We start from the raw sequence: 23079 nt of genomic DNA, 5'->3' as shown, positions 1-23079 counted from the left end.
AGGGTCCGGAGGCCAGAGTGGGGGATTTATTCTCCCGCCTCCCGATCCTCCTCCATTTTTTTACGTTGTATGTGGCTCTTAACGTACATTCCCGTAGGATGACTCTGCTTTTTCATATTTTGTAACTCTTAGGAAACTGACGTTTTTCTTTTCTTCTGACGCTGCATCTCCGCAGGCCTCCGTCGTGCCGGGCGATGCTCGCGCTCCTCGTGGCGCAGCCGTCGGCTCTAAAGCCGTCGCAGGCCCACAGTGCTGCGGCCAGACATCGCCGCGTGGGCATATGCCGCGGCGCTCCTGCCGCCATGCAGCTGCCGCCGCCGCCCTCGGACGACGGCAATCCCATGCTCGCACACTTGAGGAAACCAATCAGACAATACGAAGGAGGCTGGGCTGACACAGTCACGCGCGACGGCAAGAAGGCACCGGAGCGCTTTGGCACGGGCCCAACGCCGGACGTTGAGGATGACCCGGACGACAACTGGGCTTTCTCGATGAAGCAGGCGGCCGCCGCGCCGCCGTCCGGCCCGCCAGCTGTGCAGTACGATGCCGGGCTGAAGACAGATGCGCACGGCAACTTCGAAGGCCACACTGCCGCCGGAGACAAGGTTGTGACCGACGGCAACGTCAAGAACTACCGCAGAGCATCGGACCGGCTCAAAGAGGTCGGGAGGAGGCGCGAGGAGGCGACCTCATCTCGGCTGGTCTGATCTCGGCTGATCTGGTGGGTAGGCGGACGTCGAGAGGAGGCTCGAGGAGGAGGAGATCTTTGCGCGCGAGAACGCGGCGCAGCTGGCGCGCGAGGCGAAGGAGCGCGAGACTGCCCTGATGAAGCGGCACGACCAGCCGTCCGGGACATGTCCGGGACATGTCCGAGACATGCCCCATAGGAGCGCAAGATCGCGCTGATGCGGCAGATCCCCGACGACGTCGCGGCGGGCACCGTCGACGACTTCATGTACAAGGAGGGCGTCAAGGACATCCTCGAGAAGCTCGACTACGACCTGATCGGCCTGAAGCCGGTCAAGCAGCGCGTGCGCGAGATCGCGTCGCTGCTGGTTGTGGACAAGATGCGGCTCAAGCTGGGGCTCGAGACGTCGGTCCCGTCGCTGCACATGGGCTTCACCGGCGCGGCAGGGAGAGACCTCGCACCCTTCTCGGACCCTTCGCGCAAGCCTCTCGGACCCTTCCTGCAGGCGCGCCCGGCACCGGCAAGACGACGGTCGCGCTGCGCATGGGCCAGATCCTGCAGCGGATGGGCTACTGCCGCACGGGGCACGTGGTCGTCGCGACGCGCGACGACCTGGTGGGGCAGTACGTGGGCCACACGGCGCCCGAGGCCGGGCAGGCGGTCGGGAGGTCGAGGACACGTCCACGACACGTCCGAGACATGTCGCGTAGGCGCCAAAGACCAAGGAGATGGTCAAAAAGGCGATGGGCGGCATGCTGCTCCCTAGCTGGGGAAGACGTAGTCTTGTCTGCCGACTGGCGCTCGAGAGGACACGCACTCCGCTGTATTGGCTCACTGTATTCGTATGCATTCACGAGATGCTCCGAAAGCTGACTGCGGTTTGCTCACGCTCTAGGCATTCTGCTCGTCGACGAGGCGTACTACCTGTACAACGCCGCAAACGACCGCGACTACGGGCAAGAGTCGGTCGAGATCTGGCATTTAAATTAATTATGAATAATTAATTCATAATTAAACATAGGCAAGAGTCGGTCGAGATTTTGCTCAACGTGATGGAGAACAACAAGGAGGACATCATCGTCGTGCTCGCCGGGTACAAGGACAAGATGGACGCCTTTTACGGCTTCATCCCCGGCATGGCCTCGCGCATCGGCAACCACATCGAGTTCCCAGACTACGAGGACGAGGAGCTCGTCGAGATTGGAAAGGTGCTGCGCCGCCGAGAACAAGCTCAGCTCCTCTCGGCTCTCGTCTCGGCTCCTCTCGGCTCCTCTCGGCTCCTCTCGGCTCCTCTCGGCTCCTCTCGGCTCCTCTCGGCTCCTCTCGGCTCCTCTCGGACGGCGGGTGATGAGCCGCGAGAGCTCGAGCACTCTTTCGGCGATCAACAACCTCGGACAACCTCGGTTGATCTCGGCTAATCTCGGCGAGCAGGTGATGTGCCGCGAGCTCGAATACAAGCTCGGCCCTGGCGCGGAGCAGCTCGAGCAGCAGCCTCCTCTCGGACCCTTCCCGGACCCTTCTCGGACCCTTCTCGTGCAGGCGCGGAGCCGGCGCTCAAGGACTACCTCTCCAAGCGCAAGCGCATGCCCTTCTTTGCCAACGCGCGCACGGTGCGCACCCAAGATGCGCAGCCCACGGACCAAGGACCATGTCCTCCGTCGCAGCATTGCTGAAGGTCGCGTGATGCGTCCGTAGTTTGGGGGCTGTCGTCACACGCAGCGCACACGCCACTCAAGCCCCGCCCTCCGCGCGTGCGCAGGTGCGCAACGCGATCGACCTCGCGCGCATGGGCTCCGCCATCCGCGTCTTCGAGGAGAAGATGTCTCCCTCGTCCAACGGGATGGTATCGGAGGACGAGCGACGACCGCCGTGGCTGTGAGCGGCGTCTCTTCAGCAGCTGCCCGTGTGAGCAGGTGTCGGAGGACGAGCTGATGACTATCATGCCCGACGACTTCCCCGCGCCCGAGGACGGGCTCACCGGCATCGAGTCCTAGGCGCGCCGAAGACGGGCGTCCGCTGTGGCGCCCTGGCTGGCCGGCAGGGCCCGCCAGAGATACACCGTAGCCGATAACCCATGTAGAGAGCTGAGAAGGGACGAGGACGGAGCCCCGCGGGGGAGAGCAGAAGCAGGAATGCAGGCGTTTGGAGGCGATGCAGTGGAAGCTGCCGCGCACGGATCGAAGGGTTAAATTACAGTGTGTATAGAGAGTCGCCCTCGCCGGTCCCATACCCATAGCGGGCACTCGCTTGCTTTTTTTTCGCTCCAGTCCTGCGGATCTTCTAGTAGACCGGAGGGCTACGAAGCCTTCACACTCCAAGGGGCTGCATAGCGGGTGAGGGTCGTGTGTGCACACAAGAGCCTCTTCTTGTCATACAACTTGACAAGACTCATCTTCTCTCTTATCTCTATGTCTTGCGCACATATTTTTTCTTATCCGGTCCCCGGCCTCCGGTGTAAAGGCCCTACGCGCGGCGTGAGAGCTCGGAAGCGAGCTTTGCACGGCGGTCGAGGTACGACTACGAGGATGGCGCGGTTCAGCGCGCCGGCCGGTGTCACCGCAGCTCCAGCTTCATGTCCTCGACGGCGCCCTCGTCTCGCTCGATGTCCGGCTCGCTCTCCACGACGTGCAGCACCCACGCCGCCCGCGCGTCCCTCCGCTCGAGGCGCACGATCTGCCCCTCGCACGCCTCGCGCCGCGGCGCGCAGATCCTCGGCTCCTAATCGCTCAGGCAATCTCGACGCGTGATCTCGGGGCCTCGCCGCGCCTAGCCCCTCCTACCCGGAGACTCCTCGCGCTCCATCTGCTCGTCGCAGTAGTAGTTGCCGTGCGCCCGAAAGCTGCGAGCGGGGGGAAGTGGCGAGCCAAGGTAGAGCCCGAGGAAAAGCCGAGGAGAGCCGAGGAAAAGCCCGAGGTAGAGCCCGAGATGCAATCGAGATGTAGCCTCTGCGCCTGCGCGAGAGCGTCGAGTCGAGCGCCAGCAGTCTCCCGCCGCACCGCACCCGCACGCTGTCCTCGGGCGTGTGGCCGACCGCAATGCGTGACACGTTCAGCCGGCGCAGCACCGCCGCGACGCGGTCGCAAGCAACCTGCGGACGTCAGGCACGGTGCTGCTGCTTCGGTGCTGCAGCTTCGGTGCTGCTTGGCCTTTGGGAGGTTGCACGCAACCTGCTCCGGAGGCGCGGCGCGCCGTCGACCACGCCGCGAGTGGCGGTCGGCGTACCTGCCTGCGTACGAGCCGTGCAGCCCTCGGTACTCAACCATCTCCGACGCGAAGGCGACGAGGTCCGACTGCGCGAGCGCCGCGGCCTCTGCCGACGCACGCGTCTCGCCTGGCCGAGAGGCGGCCGAGAGATAGACAAGAGATAGCCGACAGATCGGCCAAGTGCAGCCGAGCGACCGCCGAGCGGTAGCCGAGAGGTAGCCGAGAGGTGGCCGAGAGGTGGCCGAGAGGTAGCCGAGAGGTGGCCGAAGTGGCCGAGGTAGCAGTGATAGCTATTGCAGTGATAGCTCTCTTCGCCTGGCCGCGGCGGCGCGTGTCCCCCGGTCGCGTTGAGCCAGCGCGCGTTGAGCTCGTCGAGGGCTTCGAGCGAGTCGAGCGGCCGCACCGGGGCGGAGGGGGAGTGCGGCAGCTCTCTGTCGAGGAGCTCCTCTGCGAGCCCGCCGTGCACAAACACGGTGCCTATACTCTCGGCTTATCTCGGCTCATCTCGGCTCATCTCGGCTCATCCCCGTTGCGACCGCCCGCCGCGCAAGCCGCCTGCCAGGTGGACGGAGAGAGGCCGGTGCAGGAACTCGCCGAGGGGGGAGTCGCTGCTCACGCCGCGCATGTATGCACGCTGCCAACGGCGGAGGGCGTCTGCAACGCGCGGGCGCGCGGCCTTGGGGCGCACGAACTCGACGATCGAGGACGGGCCGTCGGGCACCATCTGCACGCCTGTAGGAAGGCTCCCAGAAGGCTCCTGCAAGGTCCTTGGGACGGGCCGTCGGGCGCCATCGGCACGCCCTGGGCATGCAGGCCGCGTCTGTAGACGGAGAGCAGCGCATCGTGGAGCGAGCGCAGCACCCCGTCAAGGTCCTCTGTCCGCTCACCCTCGGGCAGCCACGCCTCGTACTGCGCCGGGTGAGCAGCGGCGTAGGCGTACTCGAGGTAGCGGCCGCCGCTGGGGCTCCTCGCCCGGTCGAGAAGGAGGTTCAGCTCGTGGTTTCCGAGGAGAGCATGCACGTGCTCAGGGAAGCGCAAAGTTAGCTCTCGCACCAGGGTGAGTACGGCTTTCGAGTCCGGTCCCCGGTCGATGTAGTCGCCCAAGAACACCAGCTGGCTCGACGGCTCTGTCCACTCCCACTCCGCCGCTGGCAACGATGCATTCCGCAGCAGCCCCGTGCGCTCCACCCAATGTAGGGCGCAGCCGACGTCGCCATGCAGGTCGCCGATTGCCCACACTCGCTCCGGCGTGCCAGAAGGGATTAGCGCACACTGCGCACACACGCTCAACATTGCCAAGCGGTTGAACTCGAACCTGACTCGAACTCCTCTCGGTCCTCTCGGCTCTGGGCCCTGGCAGCGGGCCCGAGGCCGAGCGGCAGCACGACGCCGCAATTTCTTTTTTGTATATTGTGAATCGGGAGGATGTAGGGATACCCATCACTGAGCCGACAATGCTACGGGTAGCCCCAGGGTGGCGCCCACCCCCATACCCTCGGGCACTTGCCTGCGCCCTCACGCGCTAGCCCACGCCCTGCCCCGCAAGATCTCACTCCATCCCGGCCTGCGGCATACCTCGGCACCCCCTTGCACGGAATCTGAGCGTGAGGGAATCTGAGCGTGAGGGAATCTGAGCGTGAGGGAACCTGGGCAGTGCCGCGTAGTGCGGCGTGCGCGCGGGCGTGCGCGCGTGCGCGGGCGTGCGCGCGCGTGCGCGGGCGTGCGCGCGCGTGCGCGGGCGTGCGTCCCCCACCAGACATAAATCGTCCCCCACCAGACATCGAAGTCAAATGTCAAAGACACCTCTAGGGACTGGCAAAGTGGGCTGCCACACTCACAAAGATGCAGAAAAAGGGGACACCGGCGTGACGTGGCCTCTCGACGGGTTTGTTGAAGCAGAACTTGGTTCGGCGCACGAGGCACGAGCGAGCACGCACACACGAAATAAAGGTTAAGCGGGAGGATTGAATTCGTATCTCAGGGCAACCTTTTAGTGTACTAGTATCTAGACCGTATAGTGACCGGCGCGCAGCGCCGAAGAAAATTTTGGCAGAAATCGCTTACAGAAATCGGCTGCTGGCTTGCCCGATTTCCCTCGCCGAAACAGAAATCGGCTGCTGGATGCCGACGCCCCGATTTCTATCGCCACGCCTCGCACTGTACTGTAGCGAACCACCGTCCCCTCTGCAGGCGAGCGGCCCTCGTCACCAAAATGGCGTGGTGAGACCGTGACAGGCTGACCCGGGTAGAACTTATGCGTAACCTGCGACTCGAAGCAAAGCGACTCCTTGGCTTGCCCGCCGCCAGCCATAACACCGCCCGGGAGCAGACCGACGTTGTTGACGTCGCGACCGTTGCCGTCCACGACCTCGAAGCTCGATGCCACCGAGCTGGCGCTGGTCGCGCACAAAGATGTACTGCTTGTTGGCACCTGGCTCAGGACCCGTGTAGCCGCAAACCTTGGAAATAACGGTGAGCAAGATATCTTTGAAGTTTGGCAGTGTGTTCTCGTCCTCCTCAAAAACAATCACCGACGCCTGGCGGATGTCGTTGCACACCGTCCGGCATTCGTTGGACTCGTGGTGATCTCGGCCACAATCTCTGGGCCGGCGCGGGGGCCCCAGAGGGTGTCCATGCGGGGGGGAGATGGGATCCCATGGCCCGCCGCAGGCGCCGATTTTTTCGGGATTTTTTTCTTTCGCGATTTTTTCGCGATTTTTTACTTGTTTTCGTGGGAATTCGGCGGCCATGCTATCACGCCTTGCGACAGCCTGTCGGCGCAGCTGACCGTGCCATGATGCACAATTGATCACCTGCATAGCTCGCGGCCTTAGTATCAAGCATTCAGTGACGACCTGATCCTACGGTCAGTAGGAAGGTGTCCTTCCATCGTGTGCACGCTTCTGGCGCAATGCGCGTCACCTCGGATTGGCTGCTGGCACTCTCGAGGCTATGCCTACACAGCCTCGCGCGCATGGGCAGTCAAGAGGGACCACGCACCTTCTCAGGACAGCGCCGGTGCCTCTCTCTTGGACCGGCAAACTTGGTGGTCTCGTGTCACCAATGTGGGACCAGTGCGGCATCGCGCCATCGACAGCTCTGAACTGCGCCTCACCACTGACCGGGAAGGCCGCCAAGTGGGCCAGCACAGGTCGCACATTGTGGCAGCAGTCAGCAGTGCATGGCTGATGGCTAGAGCAGCAGCGTCAGGGTCGCAGGGTCGGATCGTGTCAAGCCTCTCGCCCGGCCGGCCGCGTGCAGACGTCGGCCTGTCTGCTGTCTGGAGTGATCTGTCGGCGGTCAGTACGACCGATCAGGTTGGAGTTTTCTGATGATTGGAGGGTCTATCTGTATGTACTCCTCGAGATCTCTCCAAATCTGCCCTCTGATCAACCGTGATCATTCGGGAAGTCGGTGCTCTGAGAGACTCTGAGAGCCGGAGCCCCGTTTCCGCACTGCGGCGCGGCGCACGGTGCCTCCGGGGGGCCCCGCGCCGGCCCAGAGGCCACAATCTTTGGGACGTTCCCCCACGACCACTCCTCGCCAAGCGTTGCCCAAAGCTTCTTTATGTAGGTGCCGCAGATTGCCTCGGCGTTGCTAACTCCGTGCCGCTTGAGCTGCCTAATGTGCGAGTGCACAACAATTTCGTTGCTCAGCAACACTGCGTTTCTAACTGTGGCGACTAAAACTGGTACGTAAGTGGTAACTAACTGGATATAGGGTCGAGTCCGCACATGCCATGCCCATGGCATGGTACGGACCCCTCGATCGTAGCTGAAGCTCCGGTCGGAGCGCGAGTTTGCCTCGAGGAGTCGTTTGCCCACGTTTCCTACACGCGGCACGCGCCCCCTGCCTCCCCTTCACGAGACAAAAAGTTACAAAACGCCGCATCGGGCCCTAGGCCAGCGGCACGCCGTACGTCCAGCTCATCTCTCTCCCCTCGTAAAAGTGCCGCCCGCTCATGCCGGCTCCGCCACCCTGATCACCAGCCGCGGCCAGCGTCGCGGCTGTCGTTGCGCCCTGCGCAGCGGGGACGTGGCCCTGGTTGTTGTTCTGGTCCGTCGCGCAGAAGCCAGGGTCGACCGAGGCGAAGCTCACCGCCAGCCCATCGGGTGTCGCGGCGGCCGCCTCATCGCGCGCCATCACGCGCGTCAGTGCAATCAATCCCAGCTTGGAGACGCCGTAGCAGGTGTTTGGCCAGCCGGCGTCGAGGTGGGTTCCCTCCTCTGCGGCGCTCACAAACGACTCCATCAGCGCACCCAGCGCGGCGACGGTGAGGGCGGGGTCGCTGATCGCGCGCTGGATGGCGGGCGAGCCGCGCAGTCGGCCGGCGGCGCTCGCGACGTTGACGACCCGCGGCGAGGCGCGCGACCGGCGCAGCAGTGGCAGCATCGCCTCGGTGACGGCGAGCGACCCAAAGTAGTTTGTCTCGACGGTGAGGCGCGCCTGCTGCTCAAAGGGCGTGTGCGGCACCTTGCCGTAGAGCGTCGGGTCGTTGAAGCAGATGGCCGCGTTGTTGACCAGCGCGTCCAGCCGACCAAACGAAACCTCGACATAGTCGCGCGTCGCCGCGATACTGGCGGCATCGGTGAGGTCCAGGCGGCTGAAGGCGACGCTGCAGCCGTCGGCGGCGAGCTCGGCGGCGGCCGCCGCGCCAAGCTGCGCGTCGCGGCACGCAAGCACGGCCGTGTGGTCGGGCAGAGACCCGATCGCCCTCGCAATCTCCTTGCCGATGCCCTTGTTCGAGCCGGTGATGAGAACGATTCGGTCCGGGGACGCGGCGGACGCGAGCGCGGCGGCCGAGGAAAGTGTGCCAGCCATGAGAGGTAGCATACACCTACCTGGCAGCCGGCGCGATGTGTGTGGAGTAGCGGGAGCAGGGTGCGGGGGAGAAAAAAGAAACAAACTTCCGCTGTTGCAGGCCAGGCGACTGCATGTCGCGCGGCCTCGCGATGGCCTTTCCGGGCTGGCGCTGGTCTTCGGACCAGCTGCCAAGCGAGGACCAACCGCCCGCACCCGCACGCGACTGGCATGCGGATCTTGATGCCCTCAGTGTCAGCGACGAGGGCGCATCGAGAGCAGCATCTCCTGCTCCATGCGACGACGCGGCTGTGGCTCTGGAATCGGCGACCGAGGCGAGCGCGGGATGGGAGTGGCAGTGGCCCGGCGACATCCTCCTCGCAGTGCTCGCGCACCACTCCGCCGCCGACCTCTGCGTCGCCCGCGCCGTTGGCCGCGAGTGGCACAGCGCCGCCTCGAGCGACGCGCTGTGGCACGCGCTGCGCGCGGCGGACCCGCGCTTCTCCGGCCGACCACCTCGCCGGCCGTGCGGCGCTGGGTCGCTCTCTCCGCCGCCGCCACGGTATCTCGCCTTCTGGCAGTACGCGTGGGGCGTCCGCTCGCTCCCCCTCCGGCGGTGGCTCGACCTGCAAAAGGGGTGGGACCGGCTCGAGCTGCTGCTGCAGCCGGCTTGTGGGGAGAGGCGGCCCGAGGCTCCCGACGGCCGCGGGGGGCAAGCGCGCAAGCTCGCGGGCATCCGAGTGGCCGCGAGACGGGGAGCCTGCTCAAGGAGAGGTCTAGGAGCCTGGAAATGGCCTCTCCTGTAGGTATTCTGACGGGGCGCGACTGGGAGCTGGTCTATCGCTGCCTGCAGCTGCTGCAGCTCGAGTGCGCAGAGACGCTCGGGGCAACCATCCATCCGGTCGCATACGGGCGCCTCCCGCCCACCTCCGCCTCCGCCTCCGCCTCCGCCTCCGCCTCCGCCTCCACCTCCGCCTCCGCCTCCGCCTCCTCCTCCGCCTCCTCCTCCGCCTCGGTTCCTGGCGGCAGCGACGGCGAGGAGGCGGCTGCAGACGAGGCGCTGCTGGGCCGACTGCTCGCTGGCTTCCAAACCTACTCGCGCTGGCTGGCCGAGGTCGCGGGCAGCACCGGCGCCCTCACGCGCCGCGTGGCAGCGCAGCGAGGCTCGGAGCTGCCGGACGTGCAGCACACGCCAACTCTCTCCGCCGCCGGCCTCGCCGCCTTCCGCTCGGCGGTGGTGCTGCACCCCGCCATAGAGGCCCCGCTCGCGCGCCACATCTCGCGCTGCTCCGCGTCGCTGCTGCGGCGCGGCGGCTGGAGGACGGCCGAGTCGGGCACCCGAGATCAGCCCGAGATCACCCGAGATCACCCGAGATTAGGCACGGCGGGTGGACGGCCGAGTCGGGCCGGCTGATGCAGCAGCTGATCGACCTCGACGGCGCCCTGTCGCGGCTCGACGTGCGGGGCGGCCACCTCTACGAGGAGCGAGGCTCCTCCCGAGATGACCCGAGCTCGTCCGAGATTAGGTGCGGGACGACCACCTCTCCGAGGAGCGCGGCCTCACCTTCTCGCAGGGGCGGCTGCGCGACGCGCTGCTGCGCCCGCTCCGCCGCTGCTTCCGCGAGCACGCTAGTCAATGGTTCTGCGGCACGCGCATCCCGCCGCAGGACCGCGGGTTGTACATTGGCCACAAGCGGCGGCGCGGCCTCATCGCCGAATTCGAAGACCCGTCGTGCGCGTGAGTTGGCGTGGCTCGGCGTCCTAGGTCCTACATTGTCTCTTTGTGATTCTCCCCGGGGCGTCCGAGGTTCCGAGCGGCGAGTGATCCTTGGATCTTGCCATACATACGCACAGACCGCGGCGGTTTTTTGTCGTATGTCGAGTTTTCCTGTGCGGCTGTGCAGTGCACATGGGGTGTCCACCGAAGGAATGTCCAGCGCCTTAGACCGACATTCTGCTACAAGATTCTTGAGGCGGTGCTCGGCATGCGCTTTTGCGACCCCGATCAACTGATCGGAAAGAAGCGGCGCGCGCGCGCAACAGAGCTCGCTTGCTTTTTTTTCGCTCCAGGTACTGTGGATCTTCACTCGCAGTCAAGATGTGGGGTTTATAGCCTGGCTCTAAACCCCACATCACATGACGTGCACCTCCGTGCGGGTGTTTGCGGCCTAAAGGTGACCAAACAAAGGACCCCCACCGCCCATACACATCCAGCCCGGGGTATGCGCCGCGCCAGGTCGGCCGTGGGCGTCCCAGGGACCGCCCCGCGAGGGCGCCTAATCCGCCCCTTCGCAAGACCGCTCATCGTGGCCGGCGACCACCACGCAGGTCCGCCACGACGCCCGCGGTCGCTCTCCGCTGCCCTGCTCGACCGACTCGATCGCCCGGGGGCCGAGGTGCCTCGCTACGCCCCGCTCGCACCGCCACAGCCCCAGGAAGGGCACTCGTCGCTCTCGCCCAATGGCCGCCGCATTGCTCTGAGCGTGGCTGGTGCGCGCACTGCGGCGTGCGTGCCGGCCACGAGGGCCGCCATGACCGCGTCCGGATCGGTGGCGACCGCCGCGCCCGCGGGAGCGAGCGCGATCGACCTCGACGCCGCCGAGGCTCAGCTTGCGAGGCGTCGCAGCGGGCACTGCCCGCCGCGCCTGCAGCAGAAGGAGCGCCGCGCTTGCTCGCGCTTGCTCGCGCGCGGCGACGACCGGCACCATGGCGCTCGCTCGACGGCGACGGCACGCGCGGCGCGGCGTACCCGCGCGTCCGGGCGGCGGGCTCGGTGGCGTATGTGATCTGTAATGTGCGTGTGTGAGAGCCCGTATGTGGATCGTTATGAGCCGGTGTGGGCTTGAAGACCCGAGATAAGTGCGGTTTCAGACACCTCTCAGGCTTGCTACAGGAGAGCGACAGAGAAGGCGAGGTGGTGAGCTGAGAGGCTGGAGAGTCCGCGTGTGACGTGTGACCGTGTGTCGCGCGGCGATGTGCCGCACCAGTGCGCAAGAAGCGCATGTTTGCGGCGATTGCTCAAAACTGTGGGAGAGAAGGCCTACATGTTATGACTGAACCCATGGCCCTGGTGCATGAGGGCTGCGGGACGGGACATATCGCGGTCGGTAGCGCCGATAGTGACCTCCGGAATGCCCTCGCAATCGCCGCGGATGGGGTCCAATCTCAAGCGTCGAGCCCTCTCCGTGGCATCGCGAGCCGGTGTGGGCTTGCACACCCGAGATAAGTGCGGTTTCAGACACCCCAGGACTGCTACCGATGGGCCTGGGCCAGGAGAGCGACAGAGAAGGCGAGGTGGTGAGCTGCGAGGCTGGAGAGTCCGCGTGTGACCGTGTCGCGATAGCAAGTGCGCAAGAAGCGCATGTTTGCGGCGATTGCTCAAAACTGTGGGAGAGAAGGCCTACATGTTATGACTGAACCCATGGCCCTGGTGCATGAGGGCTGCGGGACGGGACATATCGCGGTCGGTAGCGCCGATAATGACCTCCGGAATGCCCTCGCAATCTTAGGGGACCCCTAGGCTTAAAAGGGTGGGCCCTGGGGCGCCTGCGGCTTAAACGGCTTAAAACGGGCCCGGGCCTTTTTAAGGCTGCCTGGGCCGCCGATTCCTTAAACGGTCTTAAACGCTTAAACGGTGCGGGAGAGCTCCCGAGGTCGATGGATGGTCCACGGGAGGAGCCGCAGGAGCTCTCCCGGTAGACGCCGTAGGCCGGGAAGCTGGCTACAGTCAGCTAGCACGCGTCCCCTATGCGAGTATGGCTCCTGCCAGTGCACCAGACTTACAGATGTGTCGATTTTCTTGAACGGTCTTAAAAGAGGGACCCCCGTGCCTGCAATCTCTTAAATGGCAAGTTAAGCCCCCAAACCTCCTCGTGAGCCGGTGTGTGTGCCAGTCCGCGCCAGTCCGCGCCCTTGTCGTGCCAGTGTGCTGTGAGAGAGGCTTGTATCTTAAGAATTCTTAAAAGGTCTTAAAAAGTCCGGCCCTCAGAACCCTAGGGGTCCCCTAAGCTCGCAATCGCCGCGGATGGGGTCCAATCTCAAGCGTCGAGCCCTCTGACTCCGTGGCATATCGCGAGCCGGTGTGGGCTTGCACACCCGAGATAAGTGCGGTTTCAGACACCCCAGGACTGCTACCGATGGGCCTGGGCCAGGAGAGCGACAGAGAAGGCGAGGTGGTGAGCTGCGAGGCTGGAGAGTCCGCGTGTGACCGTGTCGCGATAGCAAGTGCGCAAGAAGCGCATGTTTGCGGCGATTGCTCAAAACTGTGGGAGAGAAGGCCTACATGTTATGACTGAACCCATGGCCCTGGTGCATGAGGGCTGCGGGACGGGACATATCGCGGTCGGTAGCGCCGATAATGACCTCCGGAATGCCCTCGCAATCGCCGCGGATGGGGTCCAATCTCAAGCGTCGAGCCCTCTCCGTGGCATCGCGAGCCGGTGTGGGCTTGCACACCCGAGATAAGTGCGGTTTCTTGACCCACTTCGCGTCGTAGTACTGCGCTCCCATCCACTTCCAGCCCGTATCCGTCTTGACCCACCCCTTTCCATACGCGTGGTCTTTGACCCATCCCTTTCCAGTCGAGTGGTCGAGCGGTCCGTCCACCTGACGGCCACGCTCCTTGCACCCCACGACTCCCGTCCCGTCAACGCCTTGTCCAGCGTGTTTCCAAACCCGTAGAGGTGGCCCACCGACGCCACATTGCCACCATTGTCCCACGAGCCCCTCCCCGCCGTCGTCGACTTGGTGAGCGAGTTCCAGCACTTGACCTCGTAGTGCACGTCCCGCATCGTGGCGAAGTCGCCGCCGATCTCGCAGATGTCAGTCACGGACGTGTCGTTGAGGTGCCGCGTCACCTCGGGCTTTTCCTTCTCCCCGAGGATGATGCTGCCAACCGAGCGCGCCCGGATGGCATTCTGGGCGGCCCTTAGCACCCCGTTGTGCTTGGAGGTGCGGTCGCCCTTGTTGGAGTTGGCGAGGAAGTCGCCCTTGTACTCTCCCACCGTGACGTGCTCGCCCGCGGCAGCCTTCTCGACGAGAGTGGGCGCAATCACCGACAAGTAGAGCCCGTGCCTGCGCTGTATCGCCGTCAGGAACATCGCCGACACCATCTTCGTGTGGTGGAGTCCATCAGGGCGCATGTCGAGCCATCCAGCGGCGCCGAACTGGGAGATCGAGATGAAGCGAGTTGCGTCCCTGAACTTGATCGCCTCCGACTGCGGCATGTTTTTGTCGACCTCCTCGCACGCCGCCTCCCAGGCACGCGATCCACGCTTCATGGGCCCCGACAGCAGCGAGCGTGCCCTGTTTCGGGACTGGAGAGGTGCTCTGCTGCGTGAAGAGGTCGCCAATAGGCGGGATGCGCTGCGCCGACGGCAGCATGGACGGACAGAAGCGGCCAAGCTCGTACGTGTGGCAGAGGCCAAACTCCTTGTCTTGTGCCTGCACCGCGTAGATGCGCGCGACATCGCCCGGCCCACGCCGTTGGCTGATGTCATTGTAGTGCTGCGCAAAGTGCTGCAGCATCGGCACTGTTTCTTCCCCTGCCACCGGGGACAGGGGCATGCCCCGCAGTGCGACGGTGTCGCGTAGTGACGGGTAGACCGAGAGGACAGCGTTCAAGAAAGAAAGAAAACAGGTAAACTAAGGTAGGGATGGGAGGACGTCACGCCGCCACCACACAGGGCCTTAGTGCGCTAGTCCCGTGCCTAAATAAATAAATAAATATAACGGACATCCCAAGCTAGGGCTGGGTCGAGGACAGACACGTCCCCACCTTTGCAGGATTTTGCCTAATGACTCTTGGAGAAAGCCATCAAGCTTTTTTTTTCGGGGATTCCAATACGCCCAATCCCATGTCGGCGAAGCGGCATGAGCAGCTCATGTAACATCGCCGCGCGAGTAAGAAGGACCGCAGCTTCGCAAAGCCCGAGCCCTCACACCACACCCCCTCCCCGCGCCTAGGACGGGCGCGTCGACGGGCCTCCTTGTCTGCGCGGCCGCCATCGCCGCGATCGCCGTAGCGTCTTCCCTCGGCGGCGGCGGTGCGGCTGGTGAGCTGGTCATCGACGGCCTCGCCTTCCCGCAGTCGCTGCGTACGGCTGGCGCGACGCAGCAGCTCATGGGCGGAGGCACGCGCTACAAGTACGGCGCAGTCAAGGTGCGACCCCGGCCCGGGCGGCGCGCTTGAGCGGCTGCAACCGCCGAGGCTCAGCGGCCGCTCCGCGCCGCAGGTGTACGCGGTGGGGGTGTACCTCGACAGTGGCGGCGTGGCGACGCTGAAGCGGAGCGGCAAGCGTGGCCAGGCGCTGTTTGACGCGGTGAGCGGCAGCCGCACCGCCAAGACGCTGCTGCTCCGGTTCCACCGGTCCGTGGGCGGGAAGGCGGTCGTCGACGCCCTCCGCGACGCGCTCGACAGCGACGTGAGCTAGCCGCTTGGGCGAGCGGACCCCTCTTCCCGGACCCCTCTCGGAACCCTCCCTTCAGGCGCTCAAGGGCGTGAGCAAGCCGCTGGTGGAGCGCTTCGAGGCGCGCTCCAGAGGCGGCGGCGGGGGTGCCCGCCCTTCTGTCTCACTCCAGAGCTCTTCTTTCAGGCGGCGCTCAAGGCTGTGCTCGGAGAGTCGGTCGCGCGTGGCGCGCAGCTGTGCTCGTCCCTAGATGCGGGATACGGGCTCTCGTGCACTCGAGCAGGCACCCGGGCAAGCTGTATTCGGCTGCATTGAGCCGTGTTCGGCTGTCTCCAGCTGTATTCGTAGCCTCATGGTGTGTGCCGCTCTGAGTGCTCTGGTGTGCTCCTGACGCAGGTACCTCACGTGCAAGGCGGACTCGCTGTACGTGTCGGACGCGGCTGCGCCGGGGCAGACCGTCGGCGGCAAAGGGTTGTGCCTCGCTCTCTTCGGTGTCTACCTGGGGAAGCAGCCCGTCTCGCAGGTCTCGCTCACACGCGCGCGCCGGCCCCGCTCTGGCCACGTGCACACTGTGGCGCCGCGCGCCGTGCGGTTCGGCTCTCTGGTCGGCCCGGCCAGCGCGGCGCAGCTCGAGCGCTTCGAGGCCGTGCACCTGAGAGAGAGAGAGAGACTCTCTCTTGCACCTGATGCGGCGCAGCGCCCGCCTGTCTTGGGACGTGGAGATGCGACGTGGGACGCGAGGGCTGCCCCGCCGCTGTCCGGGTGGTAGACCGTCTCCCCTCACCGCGCTTCGTGCTACGTGCCCGCCACCCCGTCCCGCAGGCAGTCAAGGACGGCTTCGAGGCGGGCTTTGCTGCCCTCGCGGCGTGAGGCGGGTGGCGGGAGGCGCGGGCGAGGCGGCCTCGGGAAGGAGCGAGGCGTCCGCGCGGGCAGTGTACCCGCCACACCGTGGTGGCGGCTGGGAGAGCGCGGCTTGGGCGGGGCGGGGTGCGGCTGCGCATGCGAAGGGAGGGCAAGTTTGGTGTCATGCACGGGTGGGAATAGTGTGGAGGGCCGGCGCGTTCGAGCGCTCGGATCTTGGGAGCCCCTGGGGCTGGAGTCACCCCTCGTGTGTCCGCGAGCGGTGCTGTCGACTGTGCGGCGCGCCGGCAGCTGCTTTATATTATACCGCGGCGAGCTCTTTTGGTGCACCGCCTGGGGCACACAAAAAACGCGGGGCGAGCGCAAACACCATGAAACAAAAAACAAATTAAGCCAAGCGAAAAGGTGTCGGCAGAGGAGTGTAAACGTTGCCCTGATCGTGTCGTCGATAATTTTGTCGCGTCTCGCGGCGTGTAAGTTCCGGCGCGAACGGGCGTGGGGCGGGGAACATTAACACGCGACGGCCGGCGGCCGCGCCCCGGTCCTCCGCGGTCCGGCGCGTTACGCGGGGGGACCCGACCCGCGCCGGCGGGGGGCTAGGCGGGGGGCGCGCCGCAGTCCAGACGCGCACTCTGCCTTTTGCGCGTGGCTCTATCTCCCGGCCTCGCAATAGTGCCCGAGAAACGTATGTACCGAACCGTTAAATGTCTCGGCACTAATAAATCCGTTCAAGCAGTGAGGTCTCGCTCGCCAGTCACCTTCTCAGGTTTTGATGGCCCCTCGGTGTCGATGTTGCTACGCAGCTTTTCCGTCTCGCTCGTGGCGTCGGCAGCCTCGTCGCTCTTCGCCGCCTCCGGGGCTTTGGTATCCTCGTCCTTGCGGGGGGCGAGATGGGAAGGGGTGCGACGCGAGAGATTGTCAAGGGACGGTCCCGGGCGGGTCAGGCACTCCTTTTGAAGTGACTTGCGATAGCGCGTCGCACGGTTATTCCCAGTGAATTGGTCCACCCAATCGAGCGGGTAGGTGAGCTGGGTGAAGAGGATGGTCGATAGCGCCTACGTGTCTCGCGTGGGGGCTGGTCCCGTGGGTGCGACGAGCGGTGCGCCTCATGCTGGCTGCACACCAGGACGGGCACGGCCTCCGGGACCATCGAAAACACCTTGATCACGCTCCGGGGCAGCAGGAGGCTGGGAACCCCTCGAAAGATCATTGCAATTGTGGAGCAAATAATGCCCGCGACAAACGGACACATCAGCGTGAAGACAAGCTGAGCCAGGGCCCGCATGCCAATCTGCTCTGAGAAGACCATGAAGATCTGCTTGAATTCCTGCAATCGGGCGGGCGCCAGATCCAGCGTGAGGCTCGTCCAGCGTCAGTGCTAGAGCAGCTAGCGCTCACCTCCCAGTTGAGGGTGCCCGACTTGTCGACATCGATTGATTTCATTATCTCGATGACAGTGTACTTTTCTGGCGCTATGCACTTTAGCCCCCATTCGTTGCATGTCAGGTAGAGCCAAGGGAGGGATGGGAGGACGGCACGCCGCCACCACACAGGGATTTAAGTGCCAGTGTGTGCTGTGAGTGCGCGCCAGTCCCGTGCAAAAAGAAAGAAAGAAAACAGACAACCCAAGGGAGGGATGGGAGGACGGCACGCCGCCACCACACAGGGATTTTAAGTGCCAGTGTGTGCTGTGAGTGCGCGCCAGTCCCGTGCAAAAAGAAAGAAAGAAAACGGACAACCCAAGGGAGGGATGGGAGAACGGCACGCCGCCACCACAGAGGGATTTTAAGGAGAGGGGTGTGGTCCCGTGCCTTGCGTCGTGCTGCGAAGAAAAATTCTTTTTTGGTGTCAGCACAACCCTCCGAGCTGCACGTGGCGACGAGTGGCGATGCACATGGCGCGGCACGTCTCAGGAGACGCAGGGCGCCTCTTCCGCATCTGCCGACGGGGCTTGAGCTCAGCGCCCGTATTCACAAAAAGAATATTAATCGTTTGGCACAGCCGGACGGGGCTCGCTCGGCAAATGTCCGACGCTGCGGAGATGGGTGCGCACGCGGCAGCGGAGGAGATGGGCTGCGGCCAGAGTGACTTCAGCGTGCTGCGCAGGCGAGCACGCGACGCGACGGTGGAGGACGTCTTGGGCAGCGACGGGTATATCTTCTGCGGACCAGTAATCTCCTCCGCCTGCCCACCCGATCAGCCAAGCTCGCGCCGAAGTGCAACAATTCGACCACATATCGATAGGAGAACCTTGCGTCGGCAAGCGGCGAGATGCTCGAGTTTTTTCACCGCAGCTACTACGATTGCTTTGACGAGTCGGAGGCCTCACGGCTCGCCGGCCGCCCCTACGGCCTTGCCATTGCGGCCGGCTCGGACGGGAGCAATGCGGCGAGGCAGCTCGAAAGGATCTGCCGTGGGTGGCGGCTGCGCGCCGTCACAGACACAATCGTCCATCGCAATGGCGAGCCGCAGACCGCCAGCGCGATCCTGCGCGCCAAAACTTGCTCCGAGGATGCGCGCGAGCGGTGCGCCGAGCTGGGTGGACTAGTCGCCGCGACTGTTTTGCTGTGACTCGGCCGCAGCAGTGGCAGCAGTAACGTGCAGTACAAAAAACAGTAGTGGTCTTTGTATGATCCCAGTCTTTGTCATCCCAGATGGATATATGGAGAGGTGAACACAGCTGAACACACCTTGCAGTGAGCCTGCAGGCTGACCACAGCAGTGATCAGTGTGCCATGACTGGTCCCCAGCGCCAGGCGCTAATCAAGCGAAAGGACCCCCCCCCCCCCCCCCCGAGGTCATTTGTTTGATGTTGTTCGAAGCCAGGATGGACACATGGTCACAAGCCACACACGAAAATTCGCTAGCAACGCAGGACCAGACTGAAGGCACTCACCCAGCTGGGCTCACCCAAACCCATGGGCCAAAAAAGAAAAATGAACCTTATCTCCCCTCGCTAAAACGAACTTATGGCGTTATCGTCGGCCGATCAAATAAGGGGACGTCCGACCCGCGAATCCACGAGAAGCATGGACGCCAGTCTCTCTCGCTCTCTCAGTACCGGGAAGTCCAAGACTGGGCGAGATGGGGTCTCTGGATACAGCATCGCTGGTGGGTTGAAGACTGGCGGTCCCACGGTGCCCGGCGACGACGTGCCGCAATTCACGTGCCGAGCGGTGATGGCGGGCCTGTGTGTCGGTGTCATGCTCTGCTTCACCAACATGTACTTTGGCCTCCAAACGGGCTGGGCCCGTGCATAGATGCCGGAAGGGGGGGGGGGGGGTACTCACGTCACACACGCTATTGCAGCGGCGTTGCACAAAGCACAGGGAGGAGATGCTGCCCCGGCGCCAGCGAATAAGCACGGAGTGGCTCCGGCTGACCTCGCGCCCGTGAAACGGCAGATTACCATGGGCTCGATCCAGTGTGCTGTCGTCGGCTATGGCATCTTCCAGATCTGCAAACCGACTCGCCCGCTCAACCAGCACGAGAATGTTGTGCTGCAGACCATTGGCGTGGCAACGGCGACCATGCCTCTTTCGGCTGGGTTTATCAGCATCGTCCCGGCGCTGAAGTCCCTTGTCGGCGCTAGATGCTCCGCTGCCGCGGCTGCCGATATTCTCCTACACGTCTCTGCTCCCCCCCCCCCCCCCCTTTCCTCTGTACGCGCGTCGCCCTGGCGCTCGCCTAGCCCCGACCTCCCCTCCGGCACTTCGGGCCTCCAGGTCCCTGAGGGCTGCGAGACGGAGGCAAATCCGGACCTCCTCTGCACCGGGCCAGCGAACATCGGCGTCGATCCCGTCGTTCAGCTCGTGTGGAGCATGGCACTTACCTACTTTGGCATCTTCTTCGTCGTGCCGCTGCGCAAGCAGGCCGCCAAAGGGCGGGGATGAGGGGGGCGGGGGGGGGGGGTTCACTTGGCATCGCATCCTTTCCCTAGGTGATCCTCGTCGAGGAACTCCGGTTTCCATCTGGCATGGCCACCGGGAAGATCATTGAAACGCTGCACGCCTCGGGGGACGATGAAGTTGAGAGGGCAAAGATGTCTGCGCGGTTCAGCACGTTGAGCACGTCCTTCACCATCTCGTTCCTCGCCTCTTTCATCCAGAGCATTGTGCCCCGCGCCCGTGCCGGCTCACACCAGATCTTACTCACGCGAGCAAAACGTTTGCAACCCCCCGCCCTCTCAGATCCCTCAGCTCGCCAACATCCCGATCCTGACCAGCTACTGCTACCCCAACTTGACCATGCTGAGTTGGACGCTCAAGCCGTCGCTCGCGTACGTGGGGCAGGGTATGATCATGGGACTCCGAGTGGCCGGCTCTTCCATGATTGGCGGCGCCCTTGCGTGGGGCTTTCTCGGGCCAATGGCACTCACGAAGGCCTGGGTCGGGTTCACGGCAGAAGACAAGCCAGATGTCGAGGGGTACCCGGACAACATCGAGTTGTACGGCGGCTATCCGGACATCCTGTTCGACGCTGTCGTCGACGAGGAGACCGGCGTGTGTGCGCCCACCATCGACCCATCGGTGCGAGGCGAGGGGAGCGGACCGGCTAACAGCACCACTCCTCCCAACCTCAGCGAGTGCGAACAGGCGGTGAGCAGCTACGAGTACGGCGCGAAGGGCTGGCTCACGTGGCTCTCGCTCGCCATCATGCTCGCCGAGGCGCTCACCTCGCTCTCCTTTCTTGCGCTCAAGCAGATTGGGCCCGCTTGCAAGGCCGCGTGCGGCGGCGACGGAGCGGAGGTGCGCACCGCCCCCACCTGCGAACTTAGGCACATGGGCTCCAGCCCCGTGCGACTCGAGACGTGGGGCTGCCCAGCACTACGCGCAGCGCGCGCGACGCGGAGCCGCCCCGTGCCATAGACCGACGACGTGGAGGTTGCTCCACTGAAGCAGCGTGTGCCAGCCACCTGGTGGATGACCGGGTTGCTCATCGCCTCCGCGGCAACCGTCGGCACCATCTCACCCCTCTTCAACATTCCCTACTGGCAATCGATTTTGTCGGTGTTCCTGTCGTGTTTCATCGGTGTCCTCGCTGTGCGAGCGCTCGGTGCGACAGACCTCAACCCCGCCTCCGGAGTGGGGAAGCTCTCCCAGCTCATCTTTGCCGCCATCCCCGGCACTGGCGTGGTCACCAACGTTATTGCCGGTGGCATCGCCGAGTCGGCCGCGATCCAGGCAGGCGACCTCATGCAGGATATGAAGGCGGCCCACATCCTGCGCTCCTCGCCGCGCGCCATGTTCATGGGGCAGCTCATCGGCGCATCGGTCTCCTCGTTCGTGACCGTGGCGGCCTATAACCTCTACCAAAACATTTACAACATCGGTGACCCCAACGGGGGATTCCCCGCCCCTTCCATGCACATCTGGAGGGACATGGCCGAGGTGCTGTCGAAGGGCACCGACGTGCTGGACCCATCGGTCATGGATGTGAGTGGGCGCTACGCTGCACCGTCTAGCAGCAGCGCATATTGCTGTCCCCTCCCCCTGACCCGCCTTTCCCCCCCAGCTGGCCGGCCAGGAAACTCGCATGCCACCCCCCCCCCCCGGTTCGGTCCTAGGTGGGCCTCTACTTGGTGATCGCCGGCATCGCATTGCCCGTGCTCGAGGAGATTCTACCTACGGCACTCCACGCCTTCCTCCCTTCGGGCGTTGCACTTGGCATGGGCATCTACGTGACGCCCAACTGGATTTTCCCGCGCTTCGTCGGTGCCGCCGCTGGACGGACGCTCGCGCCCACAGCCAACGCCGAATTCCCACAGCCGCCTCCTTTTGCGATGCAGGCTCACTCTGGGAGCTGGTCTGGCGCAAGTGCGCCCCAGAGCACTACGATACGCACATGTTGATGGTAGCTTCCGGCCTCGTGCTCGGCGAAGGCTTCTTCTCCATCTTTGCGCTCGTCATCGACGGCGTGGGCATGCCCAAGTTCGAGCTCACCATGATCGAAGGTGGTGGTGGCGGCGGCGGCGGCGGAGGTGGCCACTGAGATGCGGGTTGTGCCCGACGACCGACCTGGTGGCCAGTTGGGCTTCGGGCTCTTGTCCCCACTTCCGGGGACATTGGTCGGGGATGGGAAAAATTGTGATATCGAGAAGAGAGAGAGAGAGAGTAGCGCGGGACCGCGTGATCAGTGCCACATGATCAATACGCGATGGCCCGAGACTAACGTAGAGAATTCTTAAAATACAAGTCTCGCTCACAGAAACACACCCGGGGCAAGAACTTAGAGAGACTGTGTGCCAAACACGAGAAAATCCCAGCGATCCCATGCTGCCACCAACGAGCGCGTCACGGCACGCCGGCTTTGGCTACCCCGGTTCGCTTACGGAGGACCGCTCAGACGACGTTCCAAAGAGGGTGGAGTCTGAGGCGCTCCTCGCGTTTCGCGCGCGCGCAGGCAGTGGCAGGGTCTTTGCTCGCTTCAGGTCTCGACTCGTCCTTGCGGGGTGGATCCGGCTCGCCGCACGCGGCCGAAACGAGTTGAGCCCCTTGCCCGATCCCCACCCCGGCCATGACCCGCGAACCGTTTTGCTGCCGAGCATCGAGCGCACGAGCTCCGCAAAGGCCGTCTCGTCCTCGACGACGGCGTCTTCGACCTGGCACACGGATGGCAGGAGATGCTTCAGCGTGGGGGCGGCGTGCTCGCGAGCCCAAGGGTTGCTGCTGCGGAACATGGGTGGGGGATCAGTTTCGCCTTGCTCCAGTTCTCCCAGGCCATGTACTTCGCCTGGAGCAGCGTGGAAAAAGCGGTGCGCATCCTCTCGTTGAAGTGCTCGACGCTCCCAAACCCGCTCTCAATCACGCCCAACAGCTGCTGCCGGTCCCGCTCGTGGAAGCACTTGGCGCTACCTGCGTCGCACCGCTCAAAGCGCTTGAGCGCTGCGCCCAAGACCGCCTTTTGTGTCCGCGCATCGAGCTCGAGCGGCGTGCAGCTGGGCGGCAGCGGAAGCAGCACAAGTCGATCCTCAACGCCCGCCAGCTGCCAGAAGCAGTACACCTATATCAAGGTTGCGAAATTTCTCCGAAGAGTGCGCGAGCAGCAGCTCACGCCGATAATGGTCTCCTCGATGAGGCACCAAAGTCGGTCCAGATACGTCGGCCCAGCGCAGATTAT

The 23079-nt window shown here is 64.2% G+C and overlaps 7 protein-coding genes across 7 annotated transcripts; 5 read left to right on the top strand and 2 right to left on the bottom strand.

Annotated features, from left to right (window-relative positions):
* Window positions 1-233: 233 nt before the first annotated feature.
* EMIHUDRAFT_351387 (hypothetical protein) lies at window positions 234-2870 on the top strand. Its single transcript, XM_005791798.1, has 10 exons — window positions 234-825; window positions 906-1125; window positions 1194-1327; window positions 1399-1438; window positions 1584-1644; window positions 1710-1907; window positions 2131-2156; window positions 2228-2298; window positions 2448-2531; window positions 2602-2870. The coding sequence occupies exons 2-10, from the start codon at window positions 906-908 to the stop codon at window positions 2680-2682; spliced, it is 915 nt and encodes a 304-aa protein (XP_005791855.1). The 5' UTR covers window positions 234-825; the 3' UTR covers window positions 2683-2870.
* Window positions 2871-3241: 371 nt separating this feature from the next.
* Window positions 3242-5185, bottom strand: EMIHUDRAFT_199870 (hypothetical protein; the record flags this gene model as incomplete). Its single annotated transcript, XM_005791797.1, has 5 exons — window positions 3242-3406; window positions 3690-3776; window positions 3856-3996; window positions 4509-4624; window positions 4780-5185. The coding sequence occupies 5 exons, from the start codon at window positions 5183-5185 to the stop codon at window positions 3242-3244; spliced, it is 915 nt and encodes a 304-aa protein (XP_005791854.1).
* A 2604-nt stretch (window positions 5186-7789) lies between these two features.
* On the bottom strand, window positions 7790-8713 carry EMIHUDRAFT_199868 (hypothetical protein; the record flags this gene model as incomplete). The annotated part of the gene is made up of 1 exon (XM_005791796.1): window positions 7790-8713. One exon carries the CDS (start codon window positions 8711-8713, stop codon window positions 7790-7792), a length of 924 nt encoding a protein of 307 aa, XP_005791853.1.
* Window positions 8714-8844: 131 nt separating this feature from the next.
* EMIHUDRAFT_199867 (hypothetical protein) lies at window positions 8845-11478 on the top strand (the record flags this gene model as incomplete). Its single annotated transcript, XM_005791795.1, has 7 exons — window positions 8845-9432; window positions 9525-9593; window positions 9732-9985; window positions 10072-10150; window positions 10219-10424; window positions 10620-10668; window positions 11128-11478. The coding sequence occupies 7 exons, from the start codon at window positions 8845-8847 to the stop codon at window positions 11476-11478; spliced, it is 1596 nt and encodes a 531-aa protein (XP_005791852.1).
* A 3310-nt stretch (window positions 11479-14788) lies between these two features.
* EMIHUDRAFT_433374 (hypothetical protein) lies at window positions 14789-16283 on the top strand. Its single transcript, XM_005791794.1, has 6 exons — window positions 14789-14852; window positions 14926-15099; window positions 15179-15220; window positions 15286-15335; window positions 15496-15622; window positions 15922-16283. The coding sequence occupies exons 1-6, from the start codon at window positions 14814-14816 to the stop codon at window positions 15967-15969; spliced, it is 480 nt and encodes a 159-aa protein (XP_005791851.1). The 5' UTR covers window positions 14789-14813; the 3' UTR covers window positions 15970-16283.
* A 1700-nt stretch (window positions 16284-17983) lies between these two features.
* On the top strand, window positions 17984-18531 carry EMIHUDRAFT_199862 (hypothetical protein; the record flags this gene model as incomplete). Its single annotated transcript, XM_005791793.1, has 2 exons — window positions 17984-18130; window positions 18205-18531. The coding sequence occupies 2 exons, from the start codon at window positions 17984-17986 to the stop codon at window positions 18529-18531; spliced, it is 474 nt and encodes a 157-aa protein (XP_005791850.1).
* An 839-nt stretch (window positions 18532-19370) lies between these two features.
* Window positions 19371-22106, top strand: EMIHUDRAFT_199861 (hypothetical protein; the record flags this gene model as incomplete). The annotated part of the gene is made up of 8 exons (XM_005791792.1): window positions 19371-19589; window positions 19686-19814; window positions 19901-20074; window positions 20151-20756; window positions 20829-21395; window positions 21527-21674; window positions 21749-21890; window positions 22097-22106. The coding sequence occupies 8 exons, from the start codon at window positions 19371-19373 to the stop codon at window positions 22104-22106; spliced, it is 1995 nt and encodes a 664-aa protein (XP_005791849.1).
* Between the last annotated feature and the right edge of the window lie 973 nt (window positions 22107-23079).

The sequence above is a fragment of the Emiliania huxleyi genome (genome assembly GCF_000372725.1).
Source record: "Emiliania huxleyi CCMP1516 unplaced genomic scaffold EMIHUscaffold_11, whole genome shotgun sequence".
Taxonomy (NCBI): Eukaryota; Haptophyta; order Isochrysidales; family Noelaerhabdaceae; genus Emiliania; species Emiliania huxleyi.
The sequence above is the reverse complement of the archived record's forward strand: the minus strand, read 5'-3'. Positions and strand labels throughout refer to the sequence as shown.